The sequence below is a fragment of the Balaenoptera borealis genome (assembly GCF_965194805.1).
Source record: "Balaenoptera borealis genome assembly, chromosome: 14".
NCBI classification, from domain to species: domain Eukaryota; kingdom Metazoa; phylum Chordata; class Mammalia; order Artiodactyla; family Balaenopteridae; genus Balaenoptera; species Balaenoptera borealis.
Genome location: NC_138875.1, coordinates 39,980,354 through 39,998,008, shown reverse-complemented (window position 1 = coordinate 39,998,008; position 17,655 = coordinate 39,980,354). Strand labels below are relative to the sequence as shown.

Here is a 17,655-nt window from a genome sequence, read left to right as displayed (position 1 = left end):
GAAAAGTATTATAAACCTGTTATAGTACAGTACTATATAGCTGATTGTGTTAGTTGGGTACCTAGGCTAACTTTGTTGAACTTATGAACAAATTGGACTTATGAATTCGCTCTTGGAATGGAACTCGTTCATATGTAGGGGACTTACTGTAAAAGCTATTTACGACAAACCCACAGCCAATATAATACTCAATGGTGAAAAGCCGAAAGCTTTCCTGCTAAATTCTGGAATAAGACAAGGATGCTGACTCTCACCACTTCTCTTCAACATAGTATTGGAAGTCCTAGCCACAGCAATCAGACAAGAAAAAGAAATAAAAGGTATTCAGATTGGTAGGGAAGAGGTAAAAGTGTCATTATATGCAGATGACATGATACTATATATAGAAAACCCTAAAGACTCCACATAAAAACTACTGGAACTGATAAACAAATTCAGCAAGGTAGCAGGATACAAGATTAACATACAGGAATCAGTTGCATTTCTTTACACTAACAATGAAATATCAGAAAGGGAATGTAAACAGTCCCTTTTAAAATTGCATCCAAAAAAAAAAAAAGGAATAAACCTCACCAAGGAGGTGAAAAACTTATATGCTGAGAACTACAAAACACTAGTAAAGGAAATTGAAGATGATTCAAAGAAATGGAAAGATATCCCATGCTCTTGGATTAGAAGAATTAATATTGTTAAAATGGCCATACCACCCAAAGCAATCTACAGATTCAATGTGATCCCCATCAAATTACCCATGACATTTTTCACAGAACTGGAACAAATAATCCTAAAATTTATATAGAACCGTAAAAGACCCATAATTGCCAAAGCAATCCTAAGGAAAAAGAACAAAGCAGGAGGCATAACCCTCCCAGACTTCAGACAATACTACAAAGCTATAGCAATCAAAAAGCATGGGACTGGCACAAAAACAGACATATGGATCAATGGAACAGAATAGAGAGCCCAGAGATAAACCCACACACCTACAGACAATTAATCTTCAACAAAAGAGGCAAGAATATATAATGGAGTAAAGACAGTTTCTTCAGCAAGTGGTGTTGGAAAAGTGGGACAGCCAGCCACATGTAAATCAATGATTTTAGAACATACCCTCACACCATACATAAAAATAAACTCAAAATGGCTTAAAGACTTAAAAACATAAGACATGACACCACAAAACTCCTAGAAGAGAATATAGGCAAAACATTCTCTGACATAAATCGTACCAATGTTTTCTTAGGTCAGTCTCCCAAAACAATAGAAATAAAAGCAAAAATAAATAAATGGAACCTAATCAAACTTAAAAGCTTTTGCACAGCAAAGGAAACCATAAACAGAATGAAAAGGCAACCTATGGACTGGGAGAAAATATTTGCAAATAATGTGACTGACAGGCCTTAATTTCCAAAATATACAAACAGCTCATACAACTCAAAAACAACAAAACAAACAACCCAATCGAAAAACGGCCAGAAGACATAAATAGACATTTCTCCAAAGAAGACATACAGATGGCCAATAGGCACATGAAAAGCTGCTTAACATCACTAATTATTAGAGAAATGCAAATCAAAACTACAATGAGGTACCACCTCACACTGGTCAGAATGGCCATCATCAAAAAGTCTCCAGGGCTTCCCTGGTGGTGCAGTGGTTAAGAATCTGCCTGCCAATGCAGGGGACAGGGGTTCAAGCCCTGTTCTGGGAAGATCCCACATGCCGCGGAGCAACTAAGCCCGTGCACCACAACTACTGAGCCTGTGCTCTAGAGCCCATGAGCCACAACTACTGAGCCTGTGTGCCACAACTACTGAAGCCCACGCGCCTAGAGCCCGTGCTCCACAACAAGACAAACCATCTCAATGAGAAGCCCGCGCACCGCAATGAAGAGAAGCCCCCACTCGCCACAACTAGAGAAAGCCAGCGTGCAGCGACAAAGACCCAATGCAGCCAAAAATTAAAAAAAAAAAAAAAGTCTACAAATAATAAATGTTGGAGAGGGGGTGGAGAAAAGAGAACCCTCTTACACTGCTGGTGGGAATGTAAATTGGTGCAGCCATTATGGAAAACAGTATGGAGGTTCCTCAAAAAATTAAAAATTGAGTTGCCATATGATCCAGCAATCCCACTTCTGGGCATATACCCAGAAAAAAATATAATTCAAAAAATACATGCACTCGTATGTTTATAGCAGCACTATTTACAATAGCCAAGACATGGAAACAACCTAAATGTCCATTGACAGATGAATGGATAAAGAAGATGTGGTGTGTATGTGTGTCTCTCTCTCTCTCTATATATATATAGAGAGAGAGAGAGAGAGAGAGAGAGGGAGAGAGAGACACACACACATACATACACACAATGGAATATTACTTGGCTATAAATAATGAAATAATGCCATTTGCAGCAATGTGGATGGACCTAGAGATTATCATATCAGTCAGAAAAAGAAAGACAAATACCATACGGTATCACTTATATGTGGAATCTAAAATATGATACAAATGAACATATCTATGAAACAGAAACAGCCTCACAGACATAGAGAACAGATTGTCAAGGGGGGAGGCAAGGGGGGAGAGAAGGACTGGGAGTTTGGGATTAGCAGATGCAAACTAGTGTATCTAGGATGGATAAATAACAAGGTCCTACTGTACAGCACAGGGAGCTATATTCAATATCCTGTTATAAACCATAATGGAAAAGAATACATATGTATAACTGAGTCACTTTGCTGTAGAGCAGAAATTAACACAACATTGTAAATCAACTATACTTCAATAAAATTTAAAAAGAATAACACTAATGTCAAACCACTTATTTTATGGATGATGAACAGGGGACACAGAGAAGTTATGATATTTAGCCAAGGGCCTGAGCTGGCACAAGACTCCTACTCTAGGCTGTTTTCCTCACATCAGTGCCTCCATAGCCTTACTATTATCTTATCTCAATGGGCTTCCCAGAGGGCAGGGCAGAGGCAGTGGGCCTCTTCTTGGAAGGAAAAAATATTATCTGGCTATATAGATGCAGCTGTAGACAGCAGGTTTACCACATGATGGCTGTGCTCTGGCTGGGCCGTCTCCAAGGACACAGTTCTCAAGGGTCAGTCCCCTAGAGAAGAGACTTACCAGCTCCTTGGGACCCTCCTGCTCCTCTGGTACAGGTACTTCTGGGAGCAGGCACGAGTCAGAGGAGCCCTGCCTAGCTTGCTCCTGTGGAAATGTGCTCTTCAGTTAACCCTCGGGTGAAGAAGTGGGGTGGGTAAGTTTCAGACCAAAACTTCTGCTCTCCATTGCTTAAGCGACAAAACGGCACATAGTATATTGCCTCTAGTTTGAGTGTAAAAAAAAAAACATACAAAAACATGTTCTTAAGGTTTATGGGGTTATGAGCCCCTTTCAGAATCTGAAGATCTTTCCACAGAAAAATGTACATACTTCATAAATTAACACATATTTCAAGGAGTCCATGGACCACTTTCCATTCACGGGCTCTTAGGGGGCTTCCTGGACCACTACCCATTACCCACCATCCACCCACAGCTAAAATTACACTAACAGTGGTTACCTCCTAAGTGGTAAGATCCTAAAGGACTTTTCATTTTTAAAAATCATTTTTTGTATTTTCCAAATTTTCTATGGTCACCATTTTTTTTGTTTAGTATAATCAGAAAAAGTGTTATATAAAAACATAAAAGTACCCATCCAAAACTCCTATCGTCTGTGTTCATATGTTAGCTTTCAAGCACCTCATAGCCCTTCATAAAGCTCAGACATGCCAACTGCTCAAGTGAATTTTTACGTTACTGATCCTAATACTGTTTGTACTGATACTTCAGATATGGCATATTTTACTGTACTTAGGTCTGAGATATCCAAATCTATGTATCTTATTATTGTAGGTGCTTTCACAAAACTTCCCCCAACTGAGTATGTCTGAAGAAAATGTTCCATTGGCTATCTCGGTTAGTTAAAAATCTCTTTTTCTCGTGCGTGCCCTTTGATTCTTTCAGACTGCTGATGACTATTTACTCAGCTCTACAACTGTATTCTCCTCAATGTCAGTCTAAGCTAAATGGGAACCCAAAAAAGTTGTCTTGTCCAGGAGGCAGATTAGATCCCAATGACACCGGATGTAGACTCTAGCCCTGAAAAGCAGACATGGAAGGCATACTTCCAATGAATAAGCTACAATATCATAAGTAAAACTGGAACAAATGGGTGAAGTCATCTTAGAGAATTCTGGGGAATATCTGGTATAAGACACAGGAAGAATATGCCTCAGAAATTATCTCAATAAATAAGTGACATAATATGACACAGCCTTAATGGCGTTCCACCCCAGACAATGCATTCCTGTCCTCTCATTCTCCCATCCAGGTCTATGACTGGGTTTCTAAGCCAGGAGTCTCTTCTTCAACAGACAGAAACACCTCAGAATCTTATTCTTAAAAAGAGTCCGGAGGCTGTTCTCCCTAAAGGGCTGACTTAAGCCTGTTAAGGATCAGGAGGGATGTAATCAACAATGTCAACAGGCCAGGCTGACATAGCCACAGCTGCACCAGGACTGATCAGCCAGTAAGAGTTTAACAGATAGATGTTGCTCTGGAATTCCATTTCCTCTTATGCGCTGTGAGTGAAAATGGGAGTGGGAGTTGAGTGAGCCCATGATAAACGTTGAGGTGCTGCTGAGCTGAGGTCATGGAGAGAAACCTTGATTACCAGTTACTGAGATTCCAGTGAAGCTGCTACTGGCTCAGCCCTGGGAGAGTGAGCGCTGTTGGCAGGGACTGAACATGTCCACATACCTGTGGGCTGCTTGGCTGGCTAGGGCAAGGCTGCCACAGTGTTGCCCTCTATAGGAGGGGCAGTCTGCCAGAGCAGAAAGCGCATGTGCTTAGAGGCAGACAACTGAGTTCACATTCAGGCTCTGCCACTTGGTAGCTATGTGGCCCAGGACAAATTCTTTGACCTCTCTGACCCTCAGCTCCTTCATCTGTAACACAGAGGTTATCAATGCCTATCTTGCGGGATTATCTTGAGGGTTCCATGAAATAACTTATCTGATGTGTGTTAGCAGCACTCACTAAATGGCAAGGTAACTTCTTGCTCCCTCGTCAAATCCACTTGCTGCTACTCAGCCACAGGGATTTTCCAAGGCAGAAATCTGACTTCTCTGCTTAAAACATTTCAGTGGCTCCCCTTTTCTCCCAAGATAAAGAACAAAATCCTGATGATCTACGAAGCCCTGCATGTCCTGGTCCTGGTCAACCTCTCTCCCTTGTTCTCCTGTGCTCTAGCTACATGGACCTTCTTTATGCTCTCGAAAAAAGTAGTCCTTCCTATCTTGAAGACTTCACACAGGCTAAAAGCCCCTTCTTCCCAGATCTCACCTATCTGGTTAACAACTTCTCATAACTTCTTTGGGAAAAACGTTTCTCAACCTCCAGACTAGGTCAGGCCTCCTCACAATGCTCCCTTTACCTCTCTTTCACAGAACTTGATCTGCTTTGTAATTATACTTGGAATGACTTATACTATGCCTAAGACAGTAGGATCAAGAGGTAAGACACTGTGCTCTTTTTTGATTATCACTGAATCTCCAGGACTCAACATCAAGCACAATGCCTGGCCCATTTTAGGGGCTTAAAACGTTTACTGAATAAATGAATGAATGGAAGTTCAGAGGAGGGTTGGAAAGCATTCGCTATTAATCTGGTTAGTATTGATACTTCTCTGCAACATTTAACCACGTTCTGCCCCGCATGCTTATTAACATTTAATTCTTCCTTTCCTCGCTGGATTTTCAGCTTTGTTGTATATACAACTTCAAACGTTCCACTGCCTGCATAGGACAGGCTCAGAGGAGCTGCTCTGTGGTGGGGAGATGGCATGGAATGGAAGGGAGTGTTAAATGGCCTGAGCAGGGACAGAGAGAAAGGTGAACTCTACCTTGAAGGTGGCTGTGGTCTGAGATAAGAATAGGTTTCCTGTCCAATCTTTCCTTCTCAGGGGCATTTGAGTTGACCTCCCTTTGTTGGGAGGTGAGGATTCAACAGGGCAACACTTACTTGTTCCCATGAAGAAATCATATGACGTTCAGCAGGTGCCTTTTCTATGATGGTCACCTCTGTCACACCTGGGGATGATTCTGAAAGAGGAAATAGAGAGTCTGTAGAGCTGCAGTTGGTCCATTCTCACATATTTCTACACTAGAGGTTGACTAGCTCTTGAAGACTGCTCTAGGAATACCAGATCCCTCTGAGGAGCATTTGTTACCCCTGTGAGGAAAGCAATTGGTCCCTCAAAGGCACTTGGTCCTATAACCTAAGACCATGTAGTCTTCCTGGTAATAATTATGCCACAATCCTTTCTATGTATCATAAAGTTTCCCTCAAGTTTTCTGAAGGCTCAAATCTTGGGATGCAGCAATAGTCCAATATACCAGATAAGAATTCTGGACTCCACCTATCCTAGTCTTGCTTTATGCATTCACTAGTTGTGTAACCTTACATGAGTGCTCACTTCCCTTTGCATTTAGTAAGACAAGAATTACAATAATACTTTCCTTGATAAGCGAAGCAGAGGAAACAGAAATGAAGGTTCTTTGGAAAAGCAAAAAGTACCATATATACAATTTTTCTTCTGCCTTCTGTTCAGTGTCTTCCTAATATGTTGGGAAGCATGGTACTGTGTTAGAAAACCACTGTGAGCTTCAAGCCATTTGACCTGGGGTGAGTCCTTGCTATCCCCATGATTGGTTAGGATGGAAGACACTGTCTTGTCCCTTCAAGGGTGGTCCTATTTGGCACTGCTCCACCAAAGCCAAGATAGTGACTAATAAATGTCATTATTCAATTTTACAGCAAGGATACTGAGCCTGAGAGGTAAAGCCACAGAGCCAAGCCTCTGACTCCAAGTATGGGTCTAGTTGAGAAATGAAGATCATGTGCAGAAGTCACTACATGGCCCTTGGCACAGCCCTTTAAAGCAGTCATCCTACGCAAATGCAGAGTCTAGCTTTAATCAGTCTTAGCAACCTACCACTCCACCTGCAGTGAGACAGAAGAATATAGAATTCCTTGCCAACAAACCAGCTGGTTACACAGGGATGTCATCTGACTATACTCACAGGGCAATGTAGTGTCTAGGGTTGCAAGAGGACACACAGCTAATGTAAGTGCCTGACATTAAGTTTTGCTGAGGCATCCATTTCAAATACATCCATCTTGAATAAACAAATTGCCAGCTGTATGACACAGCTACTAACTAAGTAACTAGGTAAGGAACCAGGCCACCCCCACCCATGAAGTTCCCCTTTTAGAAAGCCCTGGGTAACTGACCACTTGAGTGGTCACCCACCTTTTCCCTTCTCATGCCTTAATTCTTGCTCTTATGTTTTAAATTCACCAATAAAGAGTGAACCCACAAAACCCTAGACACCAAGTCCTGGGACCCTAATAAAGACAAAGACCCAGCTCTGCTTGCTCACTCCCAGCTACCTGGCTGTGTGGCCCTGGGCATACCATGTATCCTCCAGGGCCTGTGCGTAATAAAAAAATTGTTTTCAAAGTTCCCTGACAGTTGTTGCTGAGGTGTATCTTCAATCATAATAAAAACCACAATGGCTGGTCCAGCCACAATATCAGCTCCAGTCAGGGAAATGTCTGTAGAGCTCATCCAAGTAGTACAGACCGAGGTGAGTGCCTCAGGTATTCCTAGCCAACAGCATCACTATCAATAAGCTGAGACAGACACAAACACACCATTCTTCAGTTTATAACAGACCTACGTGGAGGGGCTACAGGCTCAGACAGAACTGCTGTGATACAGTTCAGATGAGAACATTTCATTTTCAACCTTTGAACACCTCCGGGATAGGACAACTGGTCAACGTACTGACTTTAAAAACTTTCATATAACAAGTTGCTTAGGAAGTACCCACTGCAAAGACTCTGCTACCCAATACTTCAGCACTGATGAGGAGGAGGTGCTGGGGATGAGGAAGAGAGAGACGCACAATAAATTCCATTTGTATAATGCTCTATTTCTGGGAACTGGTATAAGTTATCTCATTTACTCTTTCAACAATCGTGTGAAGCAGGCATCATGACTTTATTAAATAATCTCACAGAACTAAATCTCTGACCACAGCCTCAGATACCAAGCCTAATGCTTTTGCTACCATGTTGCCTTAGTAGCTAATTCCAACATGAGGGGAAGTTTTCCCCTCACCACCAAGCAATTCTCAGACACCAGCTGGGTGTCCTACAATTCAACTCAATCCTGACACTATCTACCAGGAGAAGGTATCAGATCCCACAGGTTAAGAGCTCAGTCCCACAAAACTGCCCTTATTTCAGATGCTAATTGCAGGTCCAGGGTGTTACCTGTGCTTCTGACAGACTGGCTATAAATCAGGGGTTCCTGTGATCCCCTCCCTGGGTTTGATTAGTTTGCTAGAGAAGTCAGGAAACCCCTTTACTCACCAGGTTGCTGGTTTATTATAAAGGATATTACAGATCAACAGGGAGATAAGATACATAGGGCAAGGTCCTGAACAAAGGGGCTTCTGTCCTCGTTGAGTTTGGGGCCTGGCACAGTGACATGAGTAAGTGTCTGGCTAACCAGTCTGAAAGCTCTCTGCACCCTCTCCTTTTGGTTTTTTATGGAGGCTTCATTACATAGGCATGCTTGATTAAATAACTGGCCCCTTGGCAAATGACTCAACCTCCAGCCTCTCTCCCCTCCCTGGAAATCAGGTGGGGGAGTGAAAGTTCCAGCCCTCTAATCCTGGTTGGTTCCCTTGGGAACCAGCCCCATCTTTAGGTTACCCAAGGACTTTCCAAAAGTCACCTCATTAACATAACAAAAGACACTTTCTTTTCTCCTATCACTTAGGAAATTCGAGGGGTTTTAGGAACTCTGCCTGAAACAGGGATGAAGTCTAAATATATGTTTATTATAAATCATAATACCACAGATAACCAAAAACATCATGAGGATGTTTAGAAAGCAACAGCAATAACAAGTTGTGTTTGGTTTATTAATATGCCACATGAGAAGTAGTATCTGACTAGATATAGCCATCCCTACTCTCTTGCCTTTGTGACCAATGACAAGCATTTGTGAGCTGCCTGGCTGGAATAATCTGTATGGCAGAGTATGAAATGAAATACTGAATGAAGATATGAAGGTCTTCAGACACGGCACAGTCTGCTCTAGGTAACTATGACATGCCACAGATGAAAACTCTCTGTGGTAACCTACTCCAAAGTTGGGTGCTATCACTTCCTTCCTTTACTCCCTGCCCACACCAGCTCCCCAATGAAAGGTGAAGTCTATTTCTCTGCCTCTGTGATGAGACGTTAACAGGGGTTAGCCTGTGACTGCCTTGACCAATAAAATACGGCGAAGAGACACCATGCAAGTTTTGGACTTCAAGAGGACTGGCAGGTTCCCGTTTCCTCTTTTTGCTCTGGACCGTCACATACTAAATCCAAGCTACTCTTCTGGACAGAGAGGCCATGCTGAGGAGCACGGAGGGGCCAGACATGTGAGTGCAGAAGCCATCTTGGACTTCCAGCCTAGTTGAGCCATCAGATAATTCCAGCTCCATCTGCTATCTCATTGCATACACTTGAGAGACTCGAAATGAGAATAGTCCCACCTGGGCCTAGTCAACCCACAGGACTGGGAGAGACAGTAAACTGCTGTTTCAAACCACTGTTTTGTGGTGGTTTATTACCCAGGAATAAATAAGTGGAACAGACTGCCTAGGAGAAAACAGTCGCTGAGTCAATAATCTCTGAGGTACTCAGTGAGGACCTGCTGTCACAAACTATGCACAGTTGATCTGGGCCTTGAAGGACGACATGGCCATTCCTGCGGATTGGCTTAAGTAACACCTACTCCTGCTCCTTCCAGTGTGCTTTCCTGTATTTTAGAGACTGGCTGGCTAAAGACTACATTTCCCAGATTCCACTGCAGCTAGGCACCCTCTGGAGGCCAAGCTTTCTGCAGGGAAACCGGCTCCCATAAAACCTTGAAGGAGGGAATGAGCAGGTGAGGTAGAGGGGCACATGGGGAGACTGGCTCTTTTCACAGTCACAGTTGCAAAGGTATTTTGATCTCATGGGGTTGAGAGTTGTCGTGTGGCAGAAGCAGCAGCAACTTCTCAATTCTGCAGCTTCCTAACCACACTAGCTGCAGGTACGCCCCACTTAGCATCCCCTTTTCAGTTTGGTTCTCAGCTTAGAATCTGTTCCGCTTAATCTTCCAATGATTTTATGGGCTGATGCCCCTTAATCAAGCCCTTTCTGCCTTAACTAGCTAGAGTGCACTTCTAGCCTTAAACTAGCTATGTACTCTATGGTCTGCCACTAAGAACCCTGAGAGACACAGACAGTTTGCATCTGTAAGTTCACTTTCAGGACAAGTGAATGTGTGCAGGTCAGAGGAAGTGGTCATTTATATGGTTTAAAAATTGTGGCCAAGGAGCCAGACAAAAAAGTGTGAGAGGTTTTGGAATCCAAGATATGACACTGAAGGTCTTTAGAGTCAGAAAAGAAAACTTAAGACTACATACGATTATTCAAAGAGAACAAGTTAACAGTTTATTACACAAATCAAAGAACTGGGTAAGGAGAATACATGAAGCCAGGGCTTGAAGGTGAGGCATCTGGAGGGCTGGGGGTGGAGTAGGGTAGACTGCACATAGCCAACCTGAGGTTAATCTCTTTAGAAGGACCAGCTTGTGGGTTCACTTGTAGCTGGTGCCTGGCAATCTGGCCTTTGCATGTGTTCTACATTGATAAGGCTGTTTTGCCCATCTTTGGCTAAACCAATAAACATCTGCTATCCTTTTGGGAGTCTAAAATTTCCATAGTGTCATGGGCAAAGCTCATTAACAATTCCCAGGAAATAAAAATAGAATCTGGATAATAAGGTAAAGTCTAATCTTTTTTTTTCCTTTGGCCTTGGTCTAGTTTCACTTCCTTAATAGGGTACTGCGTGCAGAGGCCTTGTACCTGGCACCTCAGACCAGAGTTCCTAGTGCAAAATGGCTGCACCTGACGTTTCAGCTTGACTCCACACCAGGTTCAGGTTTTAGGAAGTTCTAAGGGAACAGAATAGTTATCCCCTGGAAGGTTGATTCAAGTTCAGGCTATGCCTTTAGACCACCCAGTGGCTACCACAAAAACCTGTCACACACTAAATCCTGCCACCCTGCTACCCACAGAAACAGGGCCCCTGGAGCATGATCGTATAGAAACCACAGACACAATCTATTCCAGTTGCCCCGACTTAGGAAGTAAGCCTCTCCCAAATTCCAAAGAGGAATGGCTCACAGACAGGAGCAGTTTTATGAGAGAGGAGAAAAGGCTGGTGGGACATGCAGTAACCTCCCACACCCAAGTAATAGAAGTGAGAAGCTACCCACCCCTGTCCCCCCACCGGGACTTCCGCCCAAAAGGTGGAGTTGATAGCCCTCACCTGAGCCCTAGAGCACGGGGCAGGGAAAATCTTAAATGTTTACACAGATTCCCGGGTATGTGTATGTCATCCTACCCACATACAGGGCTAGCTGGAAGGAACAAGGTATGTTTACTGCAGGGAATAAACAGGTGAAACGTGGCTTAAGCATACTGAAGCTCGTAGAAGGAGTACAGCTTCCAAAACGGGTGGCAGTGATTCATTGTAGGCCTCACGAAAAGGGAATACAGAGATAATAAACGGAAACAAAGTGGACGCAAGGGTGGCCCTAGAACCTGTAACTTGGCAACTACCCCTCATACCTCAAAGGCCAGATCCATCCAATTATTCCCCAATCTACACAAAGACTGTACAAAATCTACAAAATTAGACAAAGACTGAAAATTGGGCTTCAACAGAGATCTAGGAGGCCATGGGTGGCTAACTAATGAACATGGTCAATACTTCTTTTCCCAAACTGTAGCTTGTCAAGCCATCAGAGAGGCTCATCAAAAGACTCACTACAGGAGGGAAGCCCTATATAATTGGTTAGTTGAGCTCATGGTAACTCCTGGCATGAAAAGTATAATCAGTCAGATAGATGAGACATGCCCCATCTGCACAATGAACAACCCCCAAAACAAGACCCTCCAGAGGCCCCCAGACAAGGCCCATTCAGACCAGAGGGACATATCCTGGAGAAGACTAGCAGATTGATTTCACCGTCATGCCGAGAGTACTGGGCAATTTCAGGTATCTCTTGGTGCTAGTAGACACAATTTCTGAGTGGATAGAAGCATTCCCTGCTAGAACTGAAATGGCAGCTGAAGTGGCTAAGGCATTACTAAAAGATATAATCGCCAGGTTTGGGGTCCCAAGATCCCTGCAAAGCAATAATGGTACAGCATTGGTGTCTCAAGTGACGAAGGAGGTAATGAGTGCCCTGGGCATAAAATGGACCTTGCACTCAGTCTGGAGACCCCAATCATCAAGGACAGAGATCCAATCAGACCTTGAAACTCAAGGTCCAATCAGCCTTAGCCAAGCTATGTTAGGACCCTCAAGAAAACTGGATTAAGTTGCTTTCGATAGGCCTGCTCTGCATGTGGTTACCCCAAGGGATAATTAAAGTTAAGTGCATTTGAACTCATGTACGGTAGACCCATTCCCCAAGTCCAAGAGAAGCGACACCTTAGCCCCCTTGAAATGAAACAACTCAAGCATGCCCTCCAGGTAGGAGAAATAATGAAAGCTCTCACAGAAGATGGTGACCAGGTGCTGCCCACACCCACTGACCTGGCCCTCCACCCCTTCTGGCCAGGAGCCTGGGTGAACCTAAAGATCTCAAAAAACAGCAGCTGCAAGATCAGCTCATGGCTAAGTGGAAAAGAATCCACTTGGTGACCCTAACCACCCACTCTGCCCTGAAGTTGCAGGGATCACTCCATGGGGATGTTACACTCAAGGGAAGAGACCCCCGAGCCCCAACCTGTAGAGAGACAACCTGGGTCAATGGCCCCCCGACCACTCGTGTGATCCTCTCTAAGACCCTAAGCTTTTCTCCTGTAAAACAACCAAAGGATGACCAGGGAGACGCAGCCCTGGCACTGAGCCTTGACATCAGGGCAGACTTGCCCACAGGCCGAAGACCGAGATACTTTCATTTTTAGGAAAAATTTGACATGTCACCATTATTCTCTTGTCATTTGACATGTAACCACTGTTCTCTCAGGCCATGTATCTTAAATTGTCTGAAGTCCTTTGTCTCCAAAATGTTAGACAAATGGTGGTTGCTCAGGGCTACAAACAGGGCCAAGGCCTGGGGACAACCACACAGATCTAAAGGCAGCTGGGGACTTCCACTCCTCCACCTGGGGTGATGACAATGCCTCAAATCAGCAGGAAGTAGTTACAGAAGACAGACCTGCACCCCTCAGCGCCCCTCGAGAATGAGGAGCAGGACAAAAAGCAGGGGGGGTTTGTCACCCGCAAAGCCGGAATTAACAATTCCCAGGAAATAAAAAATAAAATCTGGGTAATAAAGTCTAAGCTTTTTCTTTTTCCTTTGTGCTTCATCTTGTTTCACTTGTTCATAGGGTACTGTGTGCAGAGGCCTCGCACCCAGCACCTCAGACCAGAGCTCCTGGTGCAAAATGGCTGTGCAGACACCTCAATGGACTGTGTGCACCTCTGTGCACAACACCTCAACTCAAGATGGCCTCAGCAGGCCGTGTGCACAGAGGTTGCGCCTGGCACTGCGATCTGGAGTGCAAACAGCACAGCTGTGCTGCCATGTGAGAACTCCACCCCCTTCCCTCCCCACTGACTAGAACCCTATAAAGCAGCCCCACCCACAGCCCATGAGGGAGAGCTGGACTCTAGAGTGTGAGCTGGCACCTTTCCATTCTTTGACCAAAGAATAAAACTTTCCTTTGCTTCTGAACCAAACTTGGTCTCGTTCTATTGGCTCTAAGGATACTGGGCAGAAGGACCCTTGTTGGGGCCTAACTCAAAGGGTTGGTAACAATAGCTGTGGCTGGTTGTTTTGCCTACCTGACCAGGCCCCAATAAAATCTCTGGAATTTGAGTCTTAGGCAGGCTTCCCTGGGCAGAAACACTGCACACATATTGCAGCATTTCACTGCTTAAGGAAGGAGTGTATTCTATGTGACCACTCACAGCAGGGAAAACTGCAGAAGCCTATACACAGCTTCCTCTAGATGCCACCTGATATGTCAAAGGTCAGATTCCCAGGCACCAGCTGACTGATATAATAAACTATAGCTGGGAGTCCTGTCTGCATCCTGTAAGTCCTTCTAGTGAATCACTGAACTTGTGGACAGTTGTGGGACCCCAACTGTCTCTTCATGTTTAATATTTCTGAATTAGTTTGCTTTAGTTGTTTTGGGAAACAGCAAAAAGTTGGGTTTTGTAAGCTAGGTTTAAAATCTTTTTCTATTACTAAGTGACTTAAGCCCATTCATATTTGTTGCTATGAGGGATATGTCTGGTCTCAGCTTTATCTTAATATTTTATAATTACATGTATTATATTTACACTTATATTTCTTTTTGAGATGGGTACCATTCGTTCTTTTCTTTAAAATATTTGGGGGAATGTATCATTTTCTACTGATGCATGATAAATTACCACAAATTAGCAGCTTTAAACAACACCCAGGTCACAGTTGTGTAGCTCAGAAGTCTGGCACAGCATGACTGGATTCTCTGCTGAGGCTGAAATCCGTAAGCCAGGTGCACTGACTGCTCAGGTGTCAGCTGTTCTGTTTTCATCTGGTGCTCCAGGTCATCTTCCATTCCTGTTACAGGCAGCATTCAACTCCTTGTGGTTGTAGCAATGAAGTTTCCATTCCTTGCTTGCTGTCACCTGGGGCCACTCTCAGCTGTATTCTTTACCATGTGTTCCCATCTACCGTCAAGGCAGCAACAGCATAACAAATCTTTCATGTTTCAAATCTCTTTGACTCCCCCTTCTGTTAACAGCATGTTGTAAAGGGCTCATGTGATTAGATTAGGCTCACCTGGATAATCTCCCTTTTGCCATTTAACACAACAAATCACAGGTGTTATATCTCATCAGTTTCATAGTCCTGGTGCAGGAAATCTTGGAGGGCTGTTTTTAGGATTCCTTTTTATTAAAAAAAAAAAAAGCCTTATTGAGATATAACTCACATACCATAAAGTTCACCCTTTTAAAGTATATAATTCAGTGGTTTTTAGTATATTCACAGTTATGCATCCTTTCCTGAAAAAGTAACCTTGTACCATTTCCCACTCCCAGCATCCTCTGGCAATCACTAATTTACTTTAAGTCTCTATAGATTTGCCTACTATAGATCATATAAATGAAATCACGCAACACATGGGCTTCGTAACTCTTCTTTCATTTAGTTTTCAAGGTTCATCCATATTGTAGCATGTATCAGTACTTTACTCCTTACTATTGCCAACATTTTCTATTGTATAGATATACCACGTTTTTTAGACCCATTCATCAGCTGATGGACATTTGGACTGTTTCTACTTTATTACAAATAATGCTTCTAAGAACATTTGTGTACATATTTTTGCATGTAAATGTTTTCATTTCTCTTGGGTATATAACCAGAAGTGGAATTGCTGGGTCATATGGTAACTATGTTTAACTTTTTGAGGAAGTGCCAAACTATTTTCCAAAGTGACAGTACCATTTTACATTCCCACCAGTGGTGTATGTGTGTCCCAGTTTCTCTACTTCCTTGCCAACACTTAGGTCAGTCTTTCTGATTATGCGCATCCTAGTGGGTGTGAAGTGGTATTTCACTATGGTTTTTTTAAAAAATTTTATTTATTTATTTATTTATGGCTGTGTTGGGTCTTCGTTTCTGTGCAAGGGCTTTCTCTAGTTGCGGAAAGTGGGGGCCACTCTTCATCGCGGTGCGCGGGCCTCTCACCATCGCGGCCTCTCTTGTTGCGGAGCACAGGCTCCAGATGCACAGGCTCAGTAGTTGTGGCTCACGGGCCTAGTTGCTCCGCGGCATGTGGGATCTTCCCAGACCAGGGCTCGAACCCGTGTCCCATGCATTGGCAGGCAGATTCTCAACCAGTCTGCCACCAGGGAAGCCCTTCACTATGGTTTTGATTTGAATTTCCCTAATGATCAATGATGACCATCTCTACATGTTCTTATTGGCCTTTGTATATCTTCTTTGGACAAATGTTTATCTATTCAGATCCTTTTAAATTGGGTTATTTGACTTTTTTTTTGTTGAGTTGTATGAGTTCTTTATAGATTCCACCCAAAAGTCCCTCATTGTATATGTGATTTGCAAAAAGTCTCTCCTTTTCTGTGGATGTCTTTTCACTTTCTTGATGGTCTCCTTAAAAGCACAAACATCTTTTATTTTGATGAAGTCCAATTTATCTATTTTTTTTGGTTTGTTTCTTGTACTTTTGGTGTCAGATCTAAGAATCTATTGCTTAATCCAAAGTCATTAAAAACGAATCCAAGGCCTATGTTTTAGCACTTACATTTATATCTAAGATCCATTTTGAGTTAATTTTTGTATTTGAATTGAGGTAGGAGTCCAACTTCATTCTTTTGCATGTGGCTATCCAGTTGTCACAAAACAATTTGTTGAAAAGATTGTTTTTCCCCCACAGAGTTGTACAGACATCCTTGTTGAAAATCAGTGGACCATAAATGTGTTAGTTTAATTTTGGAGTCTCAATCCTATTCCATTGATCTATATTTCTATCTTTATGCCAGTGCCACAGTGAAGACTATTGTAGCTTTGGAGTAAATTTTTTTATCATAGTAAAATATACATAAAATTTGCCATATTAACTATTTTGAAGTGTACAGTTATGTACACTCACATTGTTGTGCAACTATTACCACTATTCATCTGCAGAACATTTTCATTATCCCAAGTGTAGTAAATTTTCAAATAGTGAAGTTTAAGTCCTCTAACTTTTGTTCCTCTTTTCCAAGGTTGTTTTGGCTATTCTGGGTGTCCTTCATTTCCATATTAATTTTAGGACTGGGTTATTTGTCAATTTCTGCAAAAGAGGCAGCTGACATTTTCATAGGGATTGTAGATTTACATCAATTTGGGGAGTATGGGATTCTAACAGTGTAAAGACTTCCAAACCATAAACATGAGATGTCTTCCAATTTATTTAGGTGTTCTTTAATTTCTTTACATAATGTGTTGTAGTTTTCAGTGTACAAGTCATGCACTTCTGTTAATGTGCTCGTTTACTCCTTAATTCTGTTAATTTAACTTTTTACTAAGTATTTTACTGTTTTGACCCAATTGTAAATTGAATTGTTTCTGTAGTTTTATTTTTGGATTGTTCATTACTAATGTGTAGGGTTTCTTCCCTTTTTTTGGTGGATTTCTTAGGACTTTTTTAATATACAAGAGCATGTTATCTGCAAATAGCTCTTTATTTTTCTTTCCAAATTGTATGTCTTTCGTTTTCTTGTCTAATCGTTCTGACTAGAATCTCCAGTAAAATGCTGAATAGAAGTTGGAAGAGGGGAGTTCTTATTGTGCAAAAAAGAGTGAACACAGCATGCCTGAGACTGCAATATTTAGAAAGGCCTGCTTGGAAGGTTGGTTCTTGGCTGCCATCTGGGAACTTGGATTTCAGGAGGGTTCCCACCA

General features: G+C 42.7%; 1 protein-coding gene across 2 annotated transcripts in view; it reads right to left on the bottom strand.

Annotated features, from left to right (window-relative positions):
- TPGS2 (tubulin polyglutamylase complex subunit 2) overlaps positions 1-17,655 on the bottom strand; it is a 66,956-nt gene that overhangs the window by 44,118 nt on the left and 5,183 nt on the right. For both annotated transcript variants that reach the window (XM_082354400.1, XM_082354401.1), the window contains exon 2: positions 6,080-6,159. In XM_082354400.1, the coding sequence (XP_082210526.1) occupies positions 6,080-6,159 (80 nt within the window). The remainder of the gene's footprint in view (positions 1-6,079; positions 6,160-17,655) is intronic.